This window comes from Rana temporaria, chromosome 3, assembly GCF_905171775.1.
Source record: "Rana temporaria chromosome 3, aRanTem1.1, whole genome shotgun sequence".
NCBI lineage: Eukaryota > Metazoa > Chordata > Amphibia > Anura > Ranidae > Rana > Rana temporaria.
Genome location: NC_053491.1, coordinates 180,827,520 through 180,853,778, shown reverse-complemented (window position 1 = coordinate 180,853,778; position 26,259 = coordinate 180,827,520). Strand labels below are relative to the sequence as shown.

Sequence of the window (26,259 nt, the reverse complement as noted above, 5' to 3'; positions counted from 1 at the left end):
GCGCTGGGACTTGTGGTCCTACGGAGACAGGAACGTATAGTGCGCTGGGACTTGTGGTCCTACAGAGACAGGAAAGTATAGTGCGCTGGAACTTGTGGTCCTACAGAGACAGGAACGTAAAGTGCACTGGGACTTGTGGTCCTACAGAGACAGGAACGTATAGTGCGCTGGGACTTGTGGTCCTACAGAGACAGGAAAGTATAGTGCGCTAGGACTTGTGGTCCTACAGACAGGAACGTATAGTGCGCTGGGACTTGTAGTCCTACAGACAGGAACGTATAGTGCGCTGGGACTTGTAGTCCTACAGACAGGAACGTATAGTGCGCTGGGACTTGTGGTCCTACAGAGACAGGAAAGTATAGTGCGCTGGGACTTGTGGTCCTACAGACAGGAACGTATAGTGCGCTGGGACTTGTAGTCCTACAGACAGGAACGTATAGTGCGCTGGGACTTGTGGTCCTACAGAGACAGGAAAGTATAGTGCGCTGGGACTTGTGGTCCTACAGAGACAGGAACGTAAAGTGCACTGGGACTTGTGGTCCTACAGACAGGAACGTATAGTGCGCTGGGACTTGTAGTCCTACAGACAGGAACGTATAGTGCGCTGGGACTTGTGGTCCTACAGAGACAGGAAAGTATAGTGCGCTGGGACTTGTGGTCCTACAGAGACAGGAACGTAAAGTGCACTGGGACTTGTGGTCCTACAGAGACAGGAACGTATAGTGCGCTGGGACTTGTGGTCCTACAGAGACAGGAAAGTATAGTGCGCTAGGACTTGTGGTCCTACAGACAGGAACGTATAGTGCGCTGGGACTTGTAGTCCTACAGACAGGAACGTATAGTGCGCTGGGACTTGTGGTCCTACAGACAGGAACGTATAGTGCGCTGGGACTTGTGGTCCTACAGAGACAGGAAAGTATAGTGCGCTGGGACTTGTGGTCCCACAGAAACAGGAAAGTACAGTGCGCTGGGACTTGTAGTCCTACAGAGACAGGAACGTATAGTGCGCTGGGACTTGTGGTCCTACAGAGACAGGAAAGTATAGTGCGCTGGGACTTGTGGTCCCACAGAAACAGGAAAGTACAGTGCGCTGGGACTTGTAGTCCTACAGAGACAGGAACGTATAGTGCGCTGGGACTTGTGGTCCTACAGAGACAGGAACGTATAGTGCGCTGGGACTTGTGGTCCTACAGAGACAGGAACATATAGTGCGCTGGGACTTGTGGTCCTACAGAGACAGGAACATATAGTGCGCTGGGACTTGTGGTCCTACAGAGACAGGAAAGTATAGTGCGCTGGGACTTGTGGTCCTACAGGCAGAAAAGTATAGTGCGCTGGGACTTGTGGTCCTACAGACAGGAAAGTATAGTGCGCTGAGACTTGTGGTCCTACAGACAGGAAAGTATAGTGCGCTGGGACTTGTAGAAAAAAACAATGATATAACACAGTTGGCCGCCGGTGGCGCCTGTATGAGATTCCAGTACATGGGGCGGTGGGCAAATGATTAAACGTATAGGGATACACTGGACACCCAGCAATCAGCACAATGGCAGTGAAGGTGTCCAGTCTGTCCCCTCACCTCTTTGGCTCCCTCAGGTACTCGACAAAAACATTACAGAAAACATGTACAGGCACAAGAAAAATATAAATATATATATAAATTTTTTAAAGCAATTTATTGCACATTAAAATCAAATTATGGAACAAAATATTTTTAAATATACAAAAGAAAAAAAAAAATGTATCAGTATATACACTCACAGGAAAAGAGAGAGTCTCACACTGGAGGGTGCTTTTATATAAAAATAATCCCAAAATTAAGAAGAGAATATATTATAAAACAAGCAAATTGAAAATGATATTATTGAGCCGATTTTTCTTTAGATGTCTGAAGCATATCTGCTCCGGTTTTTAAAATCTCTGTATGCCATATTGGCATCATTTTTACAATGGGGGATTCGGCCAAATGGTTCATGGTCCTTAAAACACGAAGTGAACACTTCATCCACAGCCCTCTCTGCTGCCTCTCGGCTGATGTCTCTTACAGCCTGTATAGAACGAAGAGCTCGATCCCTGACACAAGCCTGTTTAAAAAAAAATAAAGAGGGTTTAAGATTAGTCCTGGCAATATCTTATGCTAGCTATACATATAACAATATGGTGATTTGGAAAATCCAGCCCCAATTGAGATTTTTTTTTTTGATCCTCCACTGGCGTTCCTGGCTCCACCTCCTCAGCGAGTGCCCTCATTAGGAAACCACTTCTTATGGGGGAACTGGTGTGGACTTGGTCCTGAGCCATGCTACCTGTGTACATAGACACACACACACAGCGTGGTTCAGGCCCGCTCCCTCACCACAGGACTTGACTGACAGCAGCAGAAGACAATGGCTCCTGCTGCTGAGGAGGGAGAGAGCTGCTGTTCTCAGGCACAGCACATTCAGGTAAATATAGAGGGGAGTAGGGAATCTTGTGGCACAGAAGGTGTTACTAAACCAATTTTTTTTTTACCTGAATGCATTGTTTGCATTAAAGGGGTGTTCCAGCCTTTTTTTACGTTTATTAAAAGTCAGCAGCTACAAAAAGTGTAGCTGCTGGCTTTTAATAAACAGACACTTACCTGCTCCACGGTTCCAGTGACGCTAGTGTGGGCACCCGGCAGTGAAAGCTTTCGGCTTTACGGCCGGGCACCCACTGCGCATGCGCGAGCGGCACTGCGCATGTGCGAGCGCCGTCTGATTGGACAGGCGCTTGCCTACAGGGAGGGGCTGCAATAAGGCGATTAAGCTATTCGCCTTACCAGCCCCTCGGCGGAAGGAGGAAGTGGGACAGGAAGAAAGAATGTTTTCAGTTTCTCTGTGCCGCCCCCCCCCCCCCCTTCCTCTGTGTGAAGGGGACGAGAGGGGAGAAGAAATCAGCGATGTGTACGGCTTTATCTATTCTCCCTTCGTTCCCTCTTCACACGGCACTCGAGCAGCAGCAGGAGTCATTGGCTCTTGCTGCTGTCAATCAAATGGAGTGAAGAGGAAGTGGGGGGGCGGGCCTAAGTCCAGTTGTGAAAGTCTATGGAGCGTGGCTCCATAGACACACAGGTCGGGAGTGCACAGACTACGCTCTCCCCATAGCCAGTGGCTGGCTATGGTAGTCCCTAAGAAGAAGAAGAGGAGGAGCCAAAGTACCAGGTACCAGATTTTGACAAGTACCTGCTCCCCCTTTTATTCTGGTCACCTTAGGCTCTCCCTCCCGAAATCTTCTGGGACACATTTCAGGTCATATCAGACTTTGGGCCCAATCACACATTGCGGCGGCGCTCGTCCACGTGGAGTGGGCACCTGGCTGTATAGCTGTCACAGCCAGGTGTCCGTAGTAGATTGAGGGAGAACATAGCGTGGGTGGGTGGACCGTGGGACAGGTGAGTGGCTGTTTAGTAAGAGTCAGCAGCTACACTTTTTGTAGCTGCTGACTTTTAACAAACAAAAATATGACTGGAACTTCGCTTTAAATTTGTATATCTGCCTAGAGTTCAGTCTTTATTCAACATATCTGTTATATAGTTAACATAATCAATAATGTAAATTTCTCTTATTGGTAGGCTTGGAGTTTTCATTTCCACCAGCATTCTCCAAAGAACAGTCCAGAAAAAGGTTACAAGGGTGCAATTTCTGTAGTGCATTAGAAAATATGTGGCATAGATCCCAGTACCCGCGTTTCCCCGAAAATAAGCCCGGGTCTTATATTAATTTTGGCAACAAAAGACACAGTAGGGCTTATTTTCAGGGTAGGTCTTACCATATAATGTGATGTCTTCTCTCCCCCTCTCCCTCCCTGCCTGTCAGGAATCCCCAGTGTGAGTCAAGTTAAAATGCTTGTAAAATCATATGATCTATTCTTTTACAGTATTATATAATGTACAATGTGTGTGTTTCTGTAATATAAACGTGCCAAATACCTTCATTATAGCGCCGCTCTGTACTTCCGTGACGTGCCGGAGCTCTTTTCCCCACTCCGAGCACTGCAGAGGGGGAGCCGTACCGAAGGTATTTGGCAAAATTATATTACAAAAACACACACATTGTACATTATATACTCCAGAAATAGAGTGGATTATAGGATTTTACAAGCATTTTGAACTAGGTCTTATTTTCGGGGTAGGTCTTATTTTCGGGGAAACACGGTAGGTAATTCCAGATACACATAGAGCATGATGGTAACCAGGATCTCCAATTTAGTCATGGTATTCTGATGGATCAGACTGGCAATCCCTATTAAAAGTGATTACTAGTACCAATACAAATATGTATTACTTTTACTACTACTTTTCAAAGTGTCAATATTGAATTGTGACTATATTGTTTTTTATTTTGGAACCCTGCTTCTTTTTTTTGCAATTATATATTTATTTATTTTTCTTTCCATATTAAACATAAGAGTAAGGACAGTGCAAATACAACAAAGATACAAAAAAAAAAAAAAAAAAAAAAAAAGGATTCATCTTCTCTAGATATACATTCGCCCTTCATTACCCACTTTAATACATCTTCCACTCTAACCCTCCCCTAGTCCCCTAATCCCCGCTCTCTTTCTCTCTCTCTCTCTCTGAGAGACAGGTGTAGAACCCACCCTGTCCCAACTTCCCACTACGCGGGCCGAACAAAAAAAAAAGGCCAAGGTTTATCCTTCACGTTATGCTTCCCTACACCTCTCTTACTCCTCATTGATTCCTTCCGGCCATCAGTCTCTTCCCCTTCTCTGAATTCTTGAATAGGTTCCAACTTTTCCATGCTTTTTCATATTGATTTTTCTTACCCTTGGCTGAAAGGACTAATAGGTAGATTCAGGTAGGGGTGCGCTAATTTGCGGCGGCCTAGCGTGTTTACACTACGCCGCCTTAAGTAAGAGAGGCAAGTACATGATTCTCAAAGAACTTACCTCCTTACTTAGGGCGGCGTAATGTAAACACGGCGGGCGTAAGGGCGCCTAATTCAAATGGGTTGGAGGGGGCGTGTTTAATGGTAATGAGGCTTGACCTCACGTTTTTGAAGCTTTTTGGCTACTGCGCATGCGCCGGGCGCCTACATTTCCCAGTGCGCATTGCGGCTAAGTACGCCGTACGGGCCTATTGATTTCGACGTGGACGTAAACTACGTAACTCCCGATTATCTACTGATAAGTCGGCCTAACTCTACCTGAATCGACCTATAAGTCTTCCATGGCTTCTATGTCGCCAACTCTATTCATCCAATCTGAAACTGATGGCAGCCTAGGATCTCTCCAGTATAAAGGAATCCCTGCTTTAGCTGCAATAACCATATGGCAGAGTGCTGAACCCCGCTTCTAAACTGCCTGCAGCTTTTATCATCTTATTTAATATTGCTTTGTCACGATTACATTCCAAACCATTTTATTAGGCCACTATGGGTAGTATGGGTGGGCATAAAATATAGCCAATTATATTCTTCACATACCTGATGATGCTGTTTAAATCCAAAATTGAATCGGCTAATCTCATTGCTTATGGAACAGTCTCCACTAAGGTTAGCAGCTCTGATCTATATAAACAGAAGACGACAAATATTTGCTATTATGGGTTATGTGAAATCCTCTCAGAAGATGTAGTGCAAAAGCAATTTGGGCTCATTTACAAAAACCTGAAGCACAGCAAACGGAAATAAAACTGAAGCACAAGCCAGTAGCAGCCAGGATTACAAAAAGCAATAGATCTGATTTCTATGAGCATCTGCAATGATTTTTCCTGCTTGAGCTTTTTAAATTTGAGCCCTTTTGTCTTGCATCTAGACAGGGGAGGAGAAAGGGAAGGAAAAAGGGGGGGGGGGTGGGGGTAGAAGAAGAATTGGGAGGGGGAGGAGCCATGTGGCCGTTTTTTCCCCTAGAACTTAAAATTATCAGTGTTGTAGAATTGGCATGAGAAATGTGCAGCCCTATTGCATTATTTTTATTTACTTAACTCGTGTACTTTCTATGAGGATCACTGGCGAGAGCAGCTTACAATATTTATAAGCAACTAGCTACAATTTTACTAATCCAATATGGAGTCTCAAATGAATACAATTATGCTGGCTTAATTGTCAAAGATTTTTATTTTCTGCCTTAATTGTCAAAGTGATACATCTTCTGATGACTCTTGGAGCCGAGAGTCCTCTAAAGGAGTAAGGCCCTGTACACGCGATCGGACAAAACCGATGAAAACGGACTGAAGTTCCGTTTCATCGGTCTAAACCGACCGTGTGTGGGCCCCATCGGTCAGTTATCCTTCGGTCAAAAAATGTAGAACTTGCTTTAAAATTGAACTGATAGACGCCTAACCAATCGGTCAAAACCGATGGTTAGTATGCAAAAGCATCGGTTAAAAACCCGCGCATGCTTAGAATCAAGTCGACGCATGCTTGGAAGTATTGAACTTCATTTTTCTCAGCACATCGTTATGTTTTATGTCACCGCGTTGGACTCGATCGTTTTTTTAACTGATGGTGTGTAGGCACATCATACCATCAGTCAGCTTCATCGGTTAACCGATGAGAACGGTCTCTCAGTCCGTTCTCATTGGATGGACCGACCGTGTGTACGCGGCCTTGCAGTTGCTACAGTGTCAAACAGCTGACTTTAAGCTACTAGTACATGTGGTATCTCTGCTGTGGAGGGTGCCAAACAACATCACACAACTTCTTTGGCATCCTAGAGTTTTAGGCTGGGATTAAAATCATCCACTGGCATTGACATATAATGCCAATGTCAGTTTTGGTTGGATTTACCCTATACATGTTCTTATATAGACCACTGTGACCTTCTTAAAATACAGACAAAAGCCCCATACACACGGGCCAAATGTCGGGAAACAACAGCTGGTAAAAAAAACACACACACACACACACACCAACATTTGGCCCGCCGGACGAGAATGCCGAAAAAAAATCAGCAGCCGACTGGCTCCCAATCAGTGCTCTCAGCCAATAGCGGAGAGCGCTGATTGGAGTGTTCTGGTGGCAGCCGTCCCCCTGTCAGAACACAAAAGCTTGGCGGGAGAGATCGCTGAACTAACCTCACATGGTTAGTACAGTGGCTCAGACCAGAGATGTCATTTTTTTTTCGTGCATTGCATACAATGAAATTATAACACCACAATTTCCTTGTTATCAGAAGATTTCCTTTAAACGTTCAGTGATGGAAGAATGCATACCTCGGAGCAGGCTAAGTGCCGCACATTGTTAAACCAGTCAACATGGGCACGACAGTGATCAAAAGCGTGAATCAACTCATGTGTAACCACTCTGTTCATATGGGCTTGGCTTTGTATGTTATTCTGACACAACACGATCTGTATGGGTAGAGATAAAGGTTAATTACATGTTTTTGGGTATGTAATGATTTTCAGTAAAAGTGTTTAAGCAAAGGTTTAAAGCGGAACAAAAACCATGGATTTAGGAGTTTCCATAAAACAATTACATTCCCGTCATGTGCAGCAACATTCCTGGCATGGCAGGAATGTAACTGTCACATGGGTTGTACATTTAAACAAACGGCTGGTGTCATAACTGGTCACATGTGGAGCACCATAACAGTTAACAATCAAACAGAGGCCAAGATAGTAACTTCCTTGGCTGAAAATGATAGGAGGGTTTAGTTCCGCTTTAATACAATGAAGGCACATAATAAAGCAGTGTTCAGCAACTAATCCTTACTCTCGTTTGGAAATATTGCATATTGGTCTAATACAGGGAATTAAACACACTGATTTATCCGTTTTCCCAAAACAGCTACATTCAAGGAATACCATGAATTATAAAAGTTACTAGTGTGCTTATGTCAGCTCTCATCTGAACTTTCAAACTACCACCAAATAGTTGGGGCCATAACTGATCACAAGTGCAGCACATTGACAACTGTAGATCAAACAGAGGCCAAGGTGGCAGCTTCCTTGTATGTAAAGGCAATGGGGGGGGGGGGGGAGGATTAATTACGCTTTAAAGGGGTTGTAAAGGTTTAATTTTTTTTTTTTTTTTAAATAACAAACATACCATACTTGCCTCCACCGTGCAGTTCGTTTTGCACAGAGTGGCTCAGATCCTCGTCTTCTGGGGTCCCTCGGCGGCTGTCTCTCTCCTCCCGGCAAGAGCTAACCCCCCCTCTGGGAAGCGCTCTCCCAAGGGGGTTAGCTTGCGGGCACGCTCCCCTGTAATACAGTCGGCAGTCATAGCCGCTGGCAGTATCACTCGGCCCTGTGCCCCATCATTGATTTGATTGACAGCAGCAGGAGCCAATGGCTGCGCTGCTATCAATCATCCAAAGAAGAGTCCACAAGAGCTGGGGGAAAGCATCGTGCCCACGGAGATTCGGGGCTCAGGTAAGTAAAATGGGGGCCTGGGCAGAGAGTGCAAGCTGTTTTTTCACCTTAATGCATAAGATGCATTAAGGTGAAAAGACATGAAGCATTGCAACCCCTTTAAGGCTGGCTTCATATCTGTAGCTTCCTGAATCAGCAGCACCCTATTTACTTGAATTGGCACTTTAAAGCATTTTCAATTCAATGTACTACAACACATGGGAACAAAATGGTGAATGTCAATTTTTTTTGTGCATTGTGGTGCACTGGAAATCAATTCTATATAAATGGGCAAGCGTAAAGTGTATGTCAAGTAAAAAAATAAAAAAACACATATATGCCTACTTTAGCCACCTCTCTAGCTGTATCTTGAATAATCCCCCACCAGTGACCAGGTCAGAGCTGTCCTGACAAGAAAAAATCCTGACTCCTCTACCAAGGAAGTTTGAGTCAGTAATGGGGAGAAAAACAGCCAACACTATTGACTTCTGTTTGCCTTTTTTTTTGTACACAGCTTACATGGTTCAGGTACTCTCTAAAAAATCAATGGATTATGATATACAGGACTTCAGCCATGCAACAAGTTTGTAGCCGCGTGTCCCAAGACAGTGCCTGCAGAAGGAAGTTAGAAGAAAATTCATGACCAACGTCACAATGGCTGTACAACACTTTTCATTGGATAAAAAGGCGTTTACAAGAAATGAAAATGCCTGCACCAGGTGCGGTGCAACAATTTTCTCACATTTCCTGGTTACAGCATTACTTTATTGTTATTTACAAAGGAAATTAGGGTTTAATATGTTGACTTACTTCAGAAGTATCTGCATCAAAACCTCCACTTACTGATTCTTGGCAGTCTTCACAAGCAAAATGTCTGTCCTTGGAAACTGCACTGAAAAGTGTAACACAATTAGTTACAAGACCTTTTCTGTAATCTCGTGGATTATTATTATTATACACGATTTATATAGCACAAACAGTTTACGCATCGCTTTACAATGTAGAGGGGGGACAGCACAATTACAATACAGAAGGGACAGGAGGGCCCCGCTTGTAGAGCTTACATTCTAAAAGGGAGAAGGTGACGGTACAAAATGTAATCGCTGTAGAGCAGGGGTCTCAAACTGGTGGCCCTCCAGCTGTTGTGAAACTACAAGTCCCATCATGCCTCTGCCTGTGGGAGTCATGCTTGTAACTGTCAGCCTTGCAATGCCTTATGGGAATTGTAGTTCCGCAACAGCTGGAAGGCCGCCAGTTTGAGACCCGTGCTGTAGAGAATGATTTGATGGGGGTGGCTCGGGGACAGTTGTTAGGTGGGTGTGGGATAGGCTTCCCTGAATAAGTGAGTTTTCAGGGATCTCCTAAAGGTGGACAGGTTAGGGGCTGACCGGACATACCGAGGCAGGGAGTTCCAGAGGATGGGAGAGGCTCTGGAGAAGTCCTGAAGGCGAGCATGGGAGGAGGTAACAAGGGAGCTAGAGAGCAGGAGGTCCTGGGAGGAGCAGAGGGCACGATATCTACAGATGAGGTTGGTGATGTAGCTGGGGGTGATGTTGTGAATGGCCTTGTATGTTGTGGTTATTATTTTGAATTTTATACAGTGGGGTAGGGGAAGCCAGTGAAGGGATTGACAGAGAGGAGCAGCAGTCACGGATTGTTTAGTGAGGTGTATTAGTCTAGCAGCAGAATTCATATTAGACTGGGGGGGTAGCCTGCGTAAGGGTAGCCCATATCCTAGGCTCTATTTAAAGCGGATGTGCGGCCAAAAAAAAATATTAAAAGCCAGCAGCTACAAATACTGCAGCTGCTGACTTTTAATATTAGGACACTTACCTGTCCTGGAGTCCAGCGCCGTCCGCAGAGGACGAGCGATCGCTCGTCACTCTGCTGCCCCCCCGCCATCCACTGTGAGGGAACCAGGCAGTGAAGCGCTCTGGCTTCACTGCCTGGTTCCCTACGGCGCATGCGCTAGTCGCGCTGCGCCCCTGCCGATGGGTTCCCGCTGTGTGCTGGGAGCCGAGTGTTCCCAGCACACAACGGGGGGGTGACGGGATGTGATGCAATGCCCGTCTTTTGCCCATGAATGCTGGGCCGGAAGTGGGTGCAAATACCTGTCTTTAGACAGGTATCTGCACCCCCCTCCCCCTGAAAGGTGTCAAATGTGACACCGGAGGGGGGGAGGGTTCCAATCAGCGCGAGTTCCACTTTAGGGTGGAGCTCCGCTTTAAGTAGCTATTAGCAGAGCTTTGGGTTTTAGGACATTTTTCCATGAACAAATTTGCAAGTGCTAGGTCCGTTATTCTCATACAGGATTTGACCTCTTCATTCACATTCAGTACATTTTCTATGGTAAAGTTATGAATTTTGCAGATACACACTAAATGTAGCAACCCTTTATTACACTAGAATATGAATGAACCACACTGTTTTCTCAAGCATTATTTGATCATACTGCAAGTGGCAATAAAGCTCACTTAGCTATTGTTATAAGCAATATAAAATGGCCATTATATTAAATGAGGATTTGTGATATATTAGTGCTCATCACAGTTTTTGGTGATGTTATTAAATCAAGTCTGATTGATCTACGACAGTTTTACATCCATTTGTGTATTTAACTTAAGAGACTTACCAGCCTGATTGTTTCATGGCATCTAAAAGTAACTTGGCATATGGACCTAAGGAACAACAAAAATAATATCTAAATGTATGACATAATATGCAGCATTCTACCAGTACGGACTGTGTAATAGGTACATGTAAAGGGGTCTTTCCTTTCAAAACTTCAACTCCAAGCTTGATGGAGGTTCCGGATCAATCAAATGATTGCTGTAGTGTGGCAGCTCTCTACTGCCTAGTGGAGCCCCAACAGGTTCAAGGAGAACTAGCTTGTATAGATTGAAAGGACAAGAGCACCAAGCCACATGACTCAAGCCTCATACACACGGTGCGATTGATGGCAGGGGATTGTTTGACAGACTGTTGTCCTAAATCAGTGATGGTGAACCTTGGCACCCCAGATGTTTTGGAACTACATTTCCCATAATGCTCTTGCACTCTACAGTGTAGGTGAGCATCACGGGAAATGTAGTTCTAAAACATCTGGGTTGCCAAGGTTCGCCATCACGGTCCTAAAATCTTACCGTTAGTACGCACCTTTTGACAATTGTTGTTCAACTTTCGACCAATAAATGTTGGATGACAGGCTGGTAAGTTTTCGGCTCCACGTCAGATTTTCGTATTGGCCAGTACACAAATGCGTCACACAAAAGTCAAAAGTACAAACACGCATGCTCGGAATCAATGCTCACCAAACACAAAGTTAGCAGAAGGGGCCCCAAGGGTGGCGCTCAAGAGCTGAAATTCCTTGTAGTACATCACTACGTTTGTGTTTGTGGCACGACAATTGTGTATGGTTAGTATGCAAGACAAGATCCTGGCACACACCCTTTTGACAAAAATCAGACACTCGATTGGCCAACAATCGTACCGTGTGTACAAGGGCTTTAGGCTCTGTTCGCGCTAGACACAAAGTCGCATGACAAGTCGCAGCCCATTGATTTCAATACCACCCGTTCCAATCTATGCAACTTAAAGTTACAGCAACTTTGAAAAGGTCGCCGCACTAATTTGTTACAAGTTTCTGGCGACTTGAGCGCCAGAGATTGTAAAATTAGTCCAGATTAAGTTGCCCGGGTGCCAAACACCTTAACCGAGCAAGCTCCTCACCACAGCTCACAAAAATGCAAATCTAGGAATAACCACCCATCCAGATCTTTTTTGCCTTAAAAAAGCCCTAATGCGGAGGGATTCATGCATAACCCATGAATTGTGTTGTCTGTCAACTCTAAACATATGCCACTCTGTCCAAACCTGAAGAAAAAAAAAAAGATTTGGTTTTAGATACAATTTTTAGCAGGGGTGCCCAACCAGTGGCCCATGGAGCCATCTGATGTGGCCCGCGACCTCCTGCTCTGGGATGGAATAGAATATAATACTGTTATTAAGGGCCATTTTATTACTAATATCAGTGTATATATGGGCATATCTTTTTTGCAGTGGTTACTGTTCTGCTTTCAAACTGATCCACATATGCAGAGCAGTGTACTTGCGGGTTACCTGCACTGAGCCATAGACTTCTGTTATTACCTGTGAGTTGGGTGAGCTTTCTGAAAGTGCACCAAACCTGCAAAATATATTAGAAGTCTATTGCAAAGTGCAGGAAAGCCAAAAGGTACACTGCGTTCGACCCGCAGTGCAGGAAAAACCGCAGCGCATCAGTGTGAAAGCAGCCTTGGGCCCCTTTCACACAGTCAGTCCGACCCAATTCGACACTCATTTACCTCAAAGGAGTGGCAGATGTAAACCGATTTGTGTCCTACCACCAATCTGCAAAAAAATAAAATAAGGAGTATAGTAGGCTGTGTCCGTGTCCGATCTGCACATGCAGAGCTGACACGGACACCCCGTCCATCTGCTCTGCTCATTGTGGCCCGCGACCGCTTACCAGGTCGCTTAAGTGGCCCTAGCTCTTCAAAAGGTTGGGCACCCCTGCTTTAAGGGCTTATTCATATGGGATTTTAGTGTTGCAAGAAGCCAGAGTATTCCTGTGGGTGGATTCACTTACTCTATCCAATGGCCTCATTCACACAGGTGCAGAACAAAGTGAACAGTAAGGCTCCATTCACATCTATGCGACAAAACGCCCGACGCCGGACGCTTGTGCCGCTAGAGGGGGGAATTACCATTGCTGTCTATGGAGATGGTTCACATCTCATAGACGCCGTACGCCTGAAAAAAAAGTCCGGGACCCTTTTTTTCAGGCGACATTGGCGTTCTCCCATTGACAGCAATGGGAAGAATTTGAAAAAAAAAAAGTTTCACACTCGCGGCAAAATACGCCGCGTACGCCGTTGTCGCGGAGGTGTAAATGGAGCCTAAGGATGGGCTCGGCGTGTTTGCAGCTCCACATTCCTGAGCCCGCCATGAAGCTTACACTTTACATCGCTAATCACAGCCAATGAGACATTTCCTGACCTGTGCAGCCGCGGATTGGGAAATGTCTCACCGTTTGTGATTAGCGCTGTGCGGTGCGAGCTTCCTGGCGGGCTCAGGCATGTGGAGCTGCGATCACACCCGAGCCCATCCTCAGTAAACAGTCATGTTTATGCAGCCTGGATTGTCAGGTATTTGCCAACATCCATCTGTATAATGAATGGCAGGCTGCAGCTGTATGTATGTTCCCACATATCTGGGGGATTGCATGCATACAGGAACAGATGAGAAGGCCAATATACAGTTTGTAATCTGATCATCCATCTCCATAGACATGCAGGTGTTTGGCTGTGTGGGGACATGCATACAGCTGCAGCCTGTCATTGACTTGTACAGGTGGAGGTTTGCAAATACCTGTCGCCCCAGGCTGTATAAACACACCTATTTAAGCTTTGCTGTGCACTCATGTGAATGAGCCCCCACTTCCTGCCCCATGAGCTACAACAGGGAGCCCTCCTGCCCCATGAGCTACAACAGGGAGCCCTCCTGCCCCATGAGCTACAACAGGGAGCCCTCCTGCCCCATGAGCTACAACAGGGAGCCCTCCTGCCCCATGAGCTACAACAGGGAGCCCTCCTGCCCCATGAGCTACAACAGGAAGCCCTCCTGCCCCATGAGCTACAACAGGGAGCCCTCCTGCCCCATGAGCTACAACAGGGAGCCCTCCTGCCCCATGAGCTACAACAGGGAGCCCTCCTGCCCCATGAGCTACAACAGGGAGCCCTCCTGCCCCATGAGCTACAACAGGAAGCCCTCCTGCCCCATGAGCTACAACAGGGAGCCCTCCTGCCCCATGAGCTACAACAGGGAGCCCTCCTGCCCCATGAGCTACAACAGGAAGCCCTCCTGCCCCATAAGCTACAACAGGAAGCCCTCCTGCCCCATGAGCTACAACAGGAAGCCCTCCTGCCCCATGAGCTACAACAGGAAGCCCTCCTGCCCCATAAGCTACAACAGGAAGCCCTCCTGCCCCATGAGCTACAACAGGAAGCCCTCCTGCCCCATGAGCTACAACAGGAAGCCCTCCTGCCCCATAAGCTACAACAGGAAGTGAGAGAAAATCCCTCCAAAGTGAGGTTATCACAAAAAAAACAGGTTTTAATTAATTTGCCTTTGGATGATATCTCAAAATGTGAAATTTCCTTTCACTTTCAGTGATAACGATCACCAGGACAAACCCAGAGGGTAAATCTCCTTAAAGCAGTGGTTCCCCCTTAAAAACAACTTTTTTTTATTCCACTGGCCCCCCACATTCCATCACGATTAAGGCTCTTAATATTTTTTTCCTGCTGTACATACCTTAGTACAGCATATTCACCCGTGCATCCGGGTTGCGAGTCCCGCGGGAGTGGGCATTCCTCACAGGCTGTTGATTGACGTTTTGCCCAAAAACGAGCTCTCCCCCCGTCGCGTAAGCCGCGTCACGATTGGCGAAAGGAGCCGAACGGCGATGCGCATGCGCAGTATAGCGCCGACTCGCCGTTCGGCTCCTTTCGCCAACCGTGACGCGGCTTACGCGACGGGGGAGAGCTCGTTTTTGGGGAAAACGTCAATCAACAGCCTGTGCGGAACGCCCACTCCCGCGGGACTCGCAACCCGGATGCACGGGTGAATATGCTGTACTAAGGTATGTACAGCAGGAAAAAAATATTAAGAGCCTTAATCGTGATGGAATGTGGGGGGGCAGTGGAATAAAAAAAATTTTGTTTTTAAGGGGGAACCACTGCTTTAAAGCTGAACTTCAGTCATTCCATCTATTAAATCTTCTGCCCTTGTTGTTTTAACTTTGGATAGTAAAACATTTTTTTTGTGCCAGTAAAAACCTTATACAGCCCACTTCCTGTTTCTTGTCTGGTAAAAGGCTTAGGACATCATGCACAGCTCACACTCGTGAGAGTTTGCCAGGAAAGGAGGGGGTAGGAGTCATAAGAGGGCAAATTAGAGCTGCAGAGCTGGAGGTGTGCCTCTATGAAAATCCAGGAAGTGAACAGACAGCAGCTTCAGCTGCCCACAGTTAAAATGGATTACGTCATACATATTTGGCAAGCACAGAATTGCAGTATATATAAAATAATATGCAAAGTGGTTGGAGGGAAGCTTCAGAATGGAAAAGATAGTTTTTATTACAAATTTTGTGAGCAAACTGCAGTTCCTCTTTAACTGAGACACAGACCCCAACAAAACCTGCCAGATGTCCTAATCTCTCTGTACTCCATGCAACAATTTGGCTTCAGATCTACTGATTTCCTGTCTGGTGATCAGGACAGGAAGTGAGGAGAAATCTCTCCAACAGGGGGCAGTAAACACCCGATGGCTCTTACCCTTCTCTGCTCTATTTAAAACGAATAGATCGTGTGGGTATAGACTGGAAGAATATATAGAATATCATGCTGGAAGTGTGGCCCATACTTGTCTCCATAGTAACATTGAGCATGCTGTGACACCTGGACATGGCTGGATGGTGTGTCTCCTTGTTCTCCCAGCTCGGCCTCTCTGACAACACAGGGTACCCGTGTCCTACATCTGCCGACCTGGCTTCATCCATGGGGCCCCCTCTGTCACCTTTACAGCTGTCTCATGTCCCCATCTGGCCAGGGGGCCGCCATGATGGCACGTCACTAGAAGCGGCCCGGCGAGTGCTATTACGTCATCGGGTCCTTCGCAGCCATCTTTCATATGGGAAGAAAGGGAACTCTAAAAGACAAAGGTAATGATTATTAATGCGTCGGGTGTATTGTCCAACAGATAATTCTTCAGTACAAGAAAACAAACAAATGAGATGTCTGTGTTTTGGGACCGCTCACTTCTCCAGCTTCCGGGTATCGGGTGAAGCATCTCCATGGTGACGGTGGTGGCGCAAGGCACGCTGGGAAGTGGTGGATGGGAAGTGAGGACGGAGGAGTGAGAGCTGCAGGTAGGTGAGATCAGTGCATGGCTCGTGTGGGGGTTCGGGGTGATAGGAACACACAGACAGGAGGGACATGGGGGATCCCTAAGACAATGACAAGAGCTTGCCTGACTGAAGTAATCACTAGTGTCCTGCATGGGAGAAGAGCAGTGCAATCCTCCATCCATGGAGCCAGCATCCTCTGCACTGCTATATTGAGGATGATATTCATTGAGGCTTATTTACTAAAGCTGGAGAGTGCAAAATCAGGCTCACTTCTGCATAGAAACCAATCAGATTTCAGGTTTTATTGAGCTGAGGTTAGAAGCTGATTGGTTTCTCTGTAGAAGTGAGCCTGATTTTGCACTCTTTAGTAAATAAACCCCATTGAGTCACAATGTTATGTGAAATTAAAGCTAAAAGTAAAGCGATTACATGCACAGTGTATTGTTGTGGCTGGGATGAAAGATGTATGAGGGCAATACAAGGCAATGACGGGAGCCACCTTGATGTCTGACCCTAGACTCGTCTGTGTGGGTTAGGGTTGCCAACTTGATTTCTGACGATAGACTCATCTGTGTGGGTTAGGGTTGCCAACTTGATGTCTGACCCTAGACTCCTCTGTGTGGGTTAGGGTTGCCACCTTGATGTCTGACCCTAGACTCATCTGTGTGGGTTAGGGTTGCCAACTTGATGTCTGACCCTAGACTCATCTGTGTGGGTTAGGGTTGCCAACTTGATGTCTGACCCTAGACTCCTCTGTGTGGGTTAGGGTTGCCACCTTGATGTCTGACCCTAGACTCATCTGTGTGGGTTAAGGTTGCCACCTTGATGCCTGACACTAGACTCATCTGTGTGGGTTAGGGTTGCCACCTTGATGCCTGACACTAGACTCATCTGTGTGGGTTAGGGTTGCCACCTTGATGTCTGTCCCTGGACTCATCTGTGTGGGTAAATCCCAGACAGGTGGCAACCCTAGTGTGGGTCCAGGGACTGGGCATCCACAGATAATCACTGTATGTGTGGACAAATGTGAACACCAGCGGCGTCTGTCTATTAAGGATGAGCTCTGGCGTGTTCGCATAGAACACGTGCAGAGCCCGCCAGGAAGTGAGCACGGCGCTGTGCTAATCACAGCCAGGGAGACATTGTCCCGATGCTCGGCTGCAGGGATCGTGAAATGTCTCCCTGGCTGTTAATTAGCGCAGCGCCGTGCACACTTCCTGGCGGGCTTTGCACGTGTTCTATGCGAACACGCCAGAGCTCATCCTTACTGTCTATGCTTTGTACAAGCTGAATTCCGCAGATTTCCACATACATCTGTCATCCCAGCCACAACAATATGTTGTCCATGTGACTAAGGCCTTAGGCCCCTTTCACACCAGTGGACCAATCGAACCCGCCTGTCCGTTTTTCAGAGCCCCCTGGATCAGACCACCCATTCTCCTCTATGGGGCGGCGGAGTTCAGCAGTAAGGATGAGCTCTGGTGTGTTCGCAAAGTCCACATGCAGAGCCGGCCAGGAAGTCAGCACTGTGCTGCGCTAATCACAGGCAGTGACACATTGTCCCGATGCGCGGCTGTAGAGATCGGGAAATGTCTCACTGCCTGTGATTGGTGCAGTGCTGACTTCCTGGGGGGCTCTGCATGTGGACTTTGCGAACACACCAGAGCTCATCCTTAGCCAGCAGACTAACATCTGCCGGGCATCCAATCCAACAAAATCCGCTGAAAACAGACGTATGGTGAGCAGATTGAATGACAGTCGGATGGAAAATGACATGCAGCCGCTCAGTGGAAAGATCCCTGAACAGGCAGATTCCACTTGGATGGACCCGCTCCATGTAAAATGGGCCTTTTGCACACAAAAAAAAATCTTATCTGCTAGCAAATTCCTATAATCTGCACACTGACTGCAACATCTTAAATCGGAAATAAACCCTCCTATTCTTTACAGCCAAGCAAGCTGTCTCTAAAGGCCCGTACAAAAAAAATGCAATTGGCGTAAAAAATAAATAAAACACGGAAAGCACAGCAAAAAGTACTGCTGAAACGGCCAAAAGAAACATGTATAGATGTGAATCGAGCTAATGCTAATGTAGTTTAAAAAATGTGCCCTCACTTTGTCCCTAAAGCTGGTCATAGACCAATGGGATGGCCAAAAACCGACTCGATTCCCCCATCCACATGGAGGTTTTGTATTCTGACAGAGGGGAGACTTTCCCACCATCGGAATACACTGATCAGCTCTGCTGGCTATAGTCTACAGTGCTGATCAAGCAGCTAAAGTGGCAGTTGTTGATTGGAAGATCGACTTCTGTACAACCTCCCTGCCCATACATGGACCAAAATTCAGCTGGTTCCTGCTGAACTGGCCTAAATACACTCCAACACATGACATCACTTCCGATTTTTTTCCGTGACTTTAATAACCTATTCAATTGCTACTTGCGACTAGTAAGCGAAAAAAGTCGGACTTTTCAGATCGTGTTTACGGGGCATTAGGCTATCTTTTGTGGTTACAGTATCCTTGAGACAAGCTGGAAAGGGTTTTTGCACACAGCTGTAATGTACAGCATATTGGCACAATATAAACACCACTTTTTTTGTGGCATTTAGGAGCTGCAGCGCATTTTTGCCCATAGAAATGCATTAAAGAAAATGCTGAGCATGAATTTAAAGGGTTACTAAATCCTCGTCTTGTTGTTTTTTTTCTAAATAACAAACCTATCATACATACCTCCACTGTGCAATTAATTTTGGACAGAGTGGCCCCGAACCTTGTTTTCTGGGGTCCCCCTGCAGTGCTCACGGTTCCTCCTGATATCTGGAAACCCCCTAGGAGAAGCGCTCTCACAGGGGGGTTACCGTGCAGCCACGCTCCCGAGTCCAGCTTTGGCATCCATAGACACAGAATGCTGGACTTGGCCCCGGTGCCCACGGCATTGGATTTGATTGACAGTAGCGGGAGCCAATGGCTGCACTGCTATCAATCTATCCAATCAAAAGCTGAGAACCCCGGCCAGAGAGGTAGAGCGCGATTTCGGCGGGGGGAACGAACGGGTTTAGGTGAGTAAAATGGGGGGCTCCTGAGTGACAGAAGGTTTTTCACCTTAAAGTGGAGGTTCACCCAAAAACCTTTTTTTTTTAACATTAGATTGAGGCTCGTTTTGTCTAGGGGAATCGGGTGTTTTTTTTTTACAATCGAAGCAGTACTTACCGTTTTAGAGATATATCTTCTCCGCCGCTTCCGGGATGGGCTGCGGGACTAGGCGTTGCTACTTGATTGACAGGCTTCCGACGGTCGCATACATCGCGTCACGATTTTCCGAAAGTAGCCGAACGTCGGTGCGCAGGCGCCGTATAGAGCCGCACCGACGTTCGGCTTCTTTCGGCTACTCGTGACGCGATGTATGCGACTGTCGGAAGCCTGTCAATCAAATAGGAACGCCCAGTCCCGCAGCCCATACCCGGAAGCGGCGGAGAAGATCTATCTCTAAAACGTTAAGTACTGCTTCGATTTAAAAAAAAACACCCGATTCCCCTTCACAAAATGAGCATCAATCTAATGTTAAAATTTTTTTTTCGAGTGAACTCCCGCTTTAATGCATAGGATTCATTAAGGTGAAAAAGCGCAAGGGTTTACAACCCCTTTAACCGCCAGCACTGCACATGGCAGCAAACTGTATGCAGCTCCAGTACTGATAACCAATATGGTTGTGTCATTTTTTCTAAACACATAAACAGATTTAATGGGTTAAGAGAACCATAAACATTTATTAAAACGAATTCCAACATATTGAAAACTTCTAACCACGTGGTACATTTGATTGCTTTCCTTTGCCAAGGATTCCTTTCGTTGAGTGACGCCATCCACCATGTCTTCTCCGAATAAAGCTATTGAACTGCAATTACAAATGAGACAAAACGCGGAAGAGCTTCAGGATTTCATGAAGGAGTTGGATAGCTGGGAAAAGGATATAAAAGAAAAAGATGTCTCTCTGAGAATAGAGACTGGTGAAAGTGAAGCGGTGAGTACTGAAACAATATGCATTTGTATCATGGGCACATCCATTTAGAACAGCGGAGGGTTCCATGGAAACCCAGGGTCCCTCCAGAGGTTACTAGGGGTTCCTTAACCCCTTTGTGCCTGGGGGTAAAACAAATGTTAATGCCTGAACACAATTTTGCAACTTTGACATGTCTTAGTAACACTGTACATATCTTCATAACTACTTTGTGCATCCAGGAGGATTATACCTTGTTTCCTTTCAGGACAAATTGGACTTTCATTTGGTGGTTAAATGGTAACAGATATCTCCTGATTTTTTTTTTCTTTTCTATATTATCAAGGGAAAACTGGCCCAAATAGTAAAAAAATATATATATATATATATATATATATATATATATATATATATATATATATATATATATATATAATATATATATATATATATATATATATATATATATATTATTTTTAATTTTGCTGCATATTTTTTACTATTACCATAACTTACCACCAAAGAACAACCAGAAATTCCCTTGCTCCTGACGATCTTGGTGATGCCACATACTGTATGTGTATGTTAGTTGTTTGTACCCGTAGTAGGGCCCAGAAACAATAGTTTCTATTGCCAAAGGAAAACTTGGCCAAAATAGTAAAAATAATATATCTCATATCTTTTACTATTACCATAGCCTACCACCAAACAATCTCAGTGATGCCACATATGTGTATGTTAGTTGTTGTTTGTACCCGTATTATGCCCCAGAAACAATAAGTCTTTGAAAGCCTTGTATCACTGTCTTGGAGCTTGGCATCCTTACATCACCTACCATTTCGGATGTAAGGATGCCAAGCTCCAAGACATTGATACAATGCTTTCAAGATCTCTGGTGAGTGCATATGATTGTCAAAGAGTTGTCTTCACTAAGGAACGCTGCTATTTACATTGGATATTCAGGCAATTGTATCTGGTGAGTGTTTTGGCCCACTGCACTGTCCTTTAGGATCTCTAGAGGTTAAACACAGCCATTTTTGTATTTAAATGGGACATTATTATGGACTTTTTATACCTTTTAATTTATAAAGTTTAGCACTGAATAGTTTTTGGTCTGTAACACATTGTCCTATGCTTAATGATGGAGCTTGGATAGGCAGACAGAGTGATACTATTTTATCTAGGATAGAATAAGGAGTGTTGTACTTGGGTCCATTAAGCAGAGCCAATCCAAGCATTGGTGTGAGTGTTTGAGGCTAGAGAGGCATGGGAAGCATAAATGATTATGTCCTACCGGTATTGAGTCTGCAACAGGCTCTCTCAGCCTCGCACACACGATTGGATTTTCAACAGACAAATCCTTGGAATTTTGTGCAAAGGGCGTTAGCCATGAACTTGTTCTGCATACAGATGGAAAAACATTGTTGGCCAATATACACAAAACGACATGGTTTTTCAGCTCTTTAGCGACACCCTTTGGGCAACGTCTGCTAATGTTGTCTTATTGCATTGATTCAAAGCATGCGTGTTTGTGCTTTTTTTTTCCGATGGACTGTCAATAGAACATGGTAAATGGAAGTGCAAGTAACTCTAAAGGCCCGTACACATGATCGAATAATCCAACAAGACACATTTGTTGTCGGAAAATTTTAAAGAATGCTAGCCCACATTTGTTGTCAGAAATTCCGACAACAATTGTCCGATGGATCGTACAAACGGTCGGATTATCTGACAAAAACCTTCCATCACACGTTTGTTGTTGTAAAATCCAATCGTGTGTACGGGCCTTTAGAGTTACTTCCATTTACCATGTTCTATTGACAGACTGTGCCAGATGGGGGCCAACTATGTGACACATCATGCTCCTAATATAAAATGGGCAAGTAAAAGCTCTGGCTCTCCCAAACATTTTTTTATAGTTCTGGATAGGGTGGGGCAGTCACAGGGACAGAAAGGCACAGCAAACAAAACATTTACAGAAGTTCTAGCCCTTCCTCAAGTAGATTTTTGTCTTTGTCCCACTGGAAAGAATTTTCTCACTAGGAACAGCTAATCTTTCTCCATTGTATCCAAAATAAAATGCAAAGGATTGTCTGCATTCGTTTTTCTGCAGTTATAAGGAAGGTACTCTCACCGGACATTTTATTAGGTACAGCGTGCTAGTATCGGGTTGGAAACCCCTTTTTGCCTTTTTCATGGCATAGTTTCAACAAGTGTTGGAAACATTCCTTAGAGATTTTGGTCCATATTGACAAGATAGAATTACACAGTTGCTGAAAAATTGTTGGCTGTACACCTATGAAGGGAATCTCGCAATCCACCACATCCCAAATGTGCTCTATTGCCTTGAGATCTGGTGACTGTGGAGGCCATTGGAGTACAGTGACCTCATTGTCATGTTCAAGATACTAGTGGTGAGATGTTTTGGGCTTTGTGACATGGTGCATTATCCTGCTGGAAGTAGCCATCCGGAGATGGGTACACTGTAGTCATAAAGGGATAGATATGGTCAGCAACAATACTCAGGTAGGCCGTGGTGTTTAAATTATGCTCCATTGGTACAGAGTGTGCCCCCACACCATTACACCACCACCACCTGCCTGAACTGTTGATACAAGGAAGGCAGGATGATTCCATGCTTTCATGTTGTTTATGCCAAATTCTGACCCTACTATCTGAATGTTGCAGCTTAAATCGAGACTCCTCAGACCAGGCAACATTTTTCTAATCTTCTATTGTCCAAATTTGGTGAGCCTGTGTGAATTGTAGCCTCAGTTTCCTGTTGTTAGCTGACAGGAGTGGTACCCGGTGTGGTCTTCTGCTGCAGTAGCCCATCTACTTCAAGGTTCTATGTGTTGTTTAATCAGAGATGGTATTCTGCATACCTTGGTTGTAACAAGTGATTATTTGAGTTACTGTTGCCTTTCTATCATCTTACACCAGTCTGCCCATTTTCCTCTGACATCAACAAGGCATTTTCGTCCACACAACTGCCTCTCACTGGATATTTTCTCTTTTTTCAGACCATTCTCTGTAAACTCTAGAGATGGTTGCGTGTGAAAATCCCAGTAGATCAGCAGTTTTTTAAATACTTAGACCAGCCGTCCGGCACCAACAACCATGCCTAGTAGTCTCTTAAAGCGGAGTTTCATCCAAAAGTGGAACTTCCGCTCATCTGATTCCTCCGTCCCACCAGTGCCACAATTGCCACCTTTGGGGGGAGGGGACAGGATACCCGTCTTTGACAGGTATCGGTGGTTTGTAACTTATTTTATTTTTTTGAAAACCTTTATAAAAAATAACATTTTGTAAGATGTATCCTGTAGTAAAAAGTCAATTTCTTTTTACAGACATTACCACCTATCAGAAACAAGGACTACAGAAAAAAGAAAAAGAGCAAAAGCACAGATTCAAATGAAAATAAACAAGGAAACTGCAAAAAGCCAAAACGAAAGTTACTCGATTATGAATACTGGGACAAGATGGATGTGGTAAGTCAGCCCTCAAAATTTCCACTTGCCTACTAGCATTTGGCGAGTGGATTTAAGCTGGGGGCGAGTGATGACAGGGATGCATGACCAATCTCCGTCCAATCTGTGCCTACACTTAGAGTCCCGATGAGATTGGCGGCCGAAGAGGAAAGGTGCATGCTCGGGAAAAGTAGTCTGTTGAGCCGCGCACAGGCAGAGCAGTACGCAGGTGCTCTCCTTACAATTCCCATTAAGCCATGGGACCTAACAGTATGACCTCTCTGAGCCTGCCCCCCTCCCCGGGCCCCCGATCAATGTAGCTGGAGAGCAGAAATTAATCAGTGAGGTGGAGGATTGCCAAAATTACCACTCCGGTGCAGCGCTCACTGAAAGTTGCCCTGACATGAGAGCGGCAGCCTTCTAGTTTGTGCCGTTTTCTTCTCCTTGTGCTCTATGTAAGTGTCCAACAGTTTAGCCTGAGCACTGTGAACAGACTGGTCTCAATGTGTGCTGTGCGCTGTCAGTGTGCGCTGTGCTATGGTGTCAATCGCTGTGCAGTTGTGTGGATCTCAGCGCTGGATTGTACTTCCTCCCGCTGTGCTGCAGCTCCTCTCCTCTCTGCCAGCCTGAATAAAAGGGGGAAGTGGAGACATGCAAGCGTGGAGCCGCACACACAGGCTCCTGATGATGAGATGAATGGGAGAGAGAGAGAGGATGGATGGGAGTTGCAGAGGAGACAGCATGAGAATGGGGAAGAGACCCAGTTCTAGTGCCCTGTCCCTCTGGTCTGCCCCCAGTGCCCTGTCCCTCTGGTCTGCCCCCAGTGCTCTGTCCCATTTTGTTAAAGTTGTTGTTGGTAATATTTAATTTTGTAACTTCTGCATAAAACATTGTCATTCCATGAGATAATCTACGAGGGCATGTTTACAGGTGCAATTAGGCGCAGGGCAGTGTATGAATTAGGTGGGGCAACTGGTGGCGAGTAACTCTTGAGGCCTGGCTAGTAGCTCAGGACTTGAAATTTTGAGCCCTGTGGTAAGTGTTGGATTTGTGTAATGACTTGTGCACAAATGTATTTTTTTTTTTTTTTTTTCCAATTCTTGTACATGATACATTTTGATTAATTAAAAAAATAGATAACTGGCGAGATATTTGTGTTGTGCACAGCTACACACTAAACAATATCCATTATTTTCCCCCCCAAAAAATCCATACAAATCCCCTACCTTATGGCCCTGTAATCTTCTTCTTCTTTTTATTTTTTTCCATGAAATTGTTTATTACTGAGTTTTTCTGCCTCATTGTAATGTCTCCCATGAGCTCCAAACCTCTCGTTTTTTTCCACCTCACTTCTGCTGTATGGAATGAGCAGTGCATGTTGGTGGTCATTTGCATTGCTCTATGCACACTACAAATCACATAGACCCTTGTCCTAAACAAGAGATCTTGGCTACGTTTCTACATACAGTGGGCCACGGAGAACAAATGTAGCCACCATCTAACGCAGCAAAAACAAAGACATATGGAGGAGGCTGACAACAATGGAAGGTGCTTTTTAAACACTTCTGGACAGCCTTCTATAGCTTTACTGCTACAGTGCAGCCCCCTGTGCTGGATCACGTGTGTGTGTGTATATATATATATATATATATATATATATATATATATATATCTCTATGTGTGAGAGAGAGAGAGAGAGAGAGATATCTATAGCTATATATATCAACAAGGCATTTTGAGTTACGGCAGCCGCCGTATAGAGCCGACTCGCAGCTTTACCTGTTCGGCTCCTTTCGGAAACTCCGTGACGCGCCTACGCAATGTGCCTTTTACTGAGGAGTGGGTTCCATCTGGCCACTCTACCATACTGTCCTAATTGGTGGAGTGCTGCAGAGATGGTTGTTCTTCTGGAATGTTTTCCTCTCTCCACAGAGGAAAGCTGGAGCTCTGTCAGAGTGACCATTGGATTCTTGGTCACCTCCCCTTTACTAAGGCTCTTTTCCCCTGATTACTCAGTTTGGCCAGGCAACCCTCTCTGAGGAAGAGTCCTGGTGATTCTAAACTTTTTCCATTTACAGATGATGGAGGACACTGTGCTCATTGGGACTTTCAATGCTGTAGAAATTGTTCTGTAGCCTTCCCCAGATCTGTGACTCAATGAAATCCTGTCTTGGAAGTCTACAGACAATTCCTTGGACTAAAGCAGTGGTAACTCAGCCCTAAGCACCTAAATTTCAAAGAAGTAATTGTCTTAAGACATTGCACTGCAAAAATTGAAGCCACATAGGATGTTTCTTACTTTTATTTTCCTACATTATGCATATGCTCTTTTCCGGGTGCCCCCTTGTGTAGATTTATCCTTGAATGCTGGCATGACAACTAGATTGTTGAAGGGGGAAGTACCTCTGTATATGCTACCTGTAAATGGTCACATGTCATATTTAGGAAATACGAGAAAAATATTTTATTTTATGTAGGGTTGTCCCGATACCACTTTTTTAGG

General features: G+C 45.3%; 2 protein-coding genes across 4 annotated transcripts in view; one reads left to right on the top strand and one right to left on the bottom strand.

Moving 5' to 3' along the window:
* Positions 1-1,655: 1,655 nt before the first annotated feature.
* Positions 1,656-16,029, bottom strand: LOC120931933 (mitochondrial inner membrane protease ATP23 homolog). Of its 2 annotated transcripts, none has more exons than XM_040343917.1 (6): positions 15,803-16,029; positions 10,971-11,016; positions 9,149-9,230; positions 7,196-7,333; positions 5,466-5,549; positions 1,656-2,084 (listed from the first exon to the last, which is right to left on the bottom strand). In XM_040343917.1, the coding sequence occupies exons 1-6, from the start codon at positions 15,936-15,938 to the stop codon at positions 1,881-1,883; spliced, it is 690 nt and encodes a 229-aa protein (XP_040199851.1). In that variant the 5' UTR covers positions 15,939-16,029; the 3' UTR covers positions 1,656-1,880. The 2 variants fall into 2 exon arrangements, with proteins under 2 accessions (XP_040199851.1, XP_040199852.1); XM_040343918.1 differs by lacking the exon at positions 15,803-16,029 and adding an exon at positions 15,715-15,802.
* A 169-nt stretch (positions 16,030-16,198) lies between these two features.
* RPAP3 (RNA polymerase II associated protein 3) overlaps positions 16,199-26,259 on the top strand; it is an 81,944-nt gene continuing 71,883 nt past the window's right edge. The window contains exons 1-3 of one of the 2 annotated variants that reach the window (XM_040343915.1): positions 16,199-16,307; positions 20,128-20,310; positions 23,637-23,777. In XM_040343915.1, the coding sequence (XP_040199849.1) occupies positions 20,158-20,310; positions 23,637-23,777 (294 nt within the window). In that variant the 5' untranslated portion in view covers positions 16,199-16,307; positions 20,128-20,157. Of the gene's footprint in view, positions 16,312-20,127; positions 20,311-23,636; positions 23,778-26,259 lie in introns of both variants that reach the window. The other variant, XM_040343916.1, reaches the window with a different exon arrangement.

Coding starts and splice junctions, on each gene's coding strand:
- LOC120931933 (XM_040343917.1), bottom strand. CDS start 15,938: ATGGATGAAGCCAGGTCGGCAGATGTAGGACACGGGTACCCTGTGTTG. Junction 7,334..9,148: donor TTGATGCAGATACTTCTGAA/GTAAGTCAACAT, acceptor CTACCCATACAG/ATCGTGTTGTGTCAGAATAA. Junction 2,085..5,465: donor GATTTAAACAGCATCATCAG/GTATGTGAAGAA, acceptor TTTTTTAAACAG/GCTTGTGTCAGGGATCGAGC.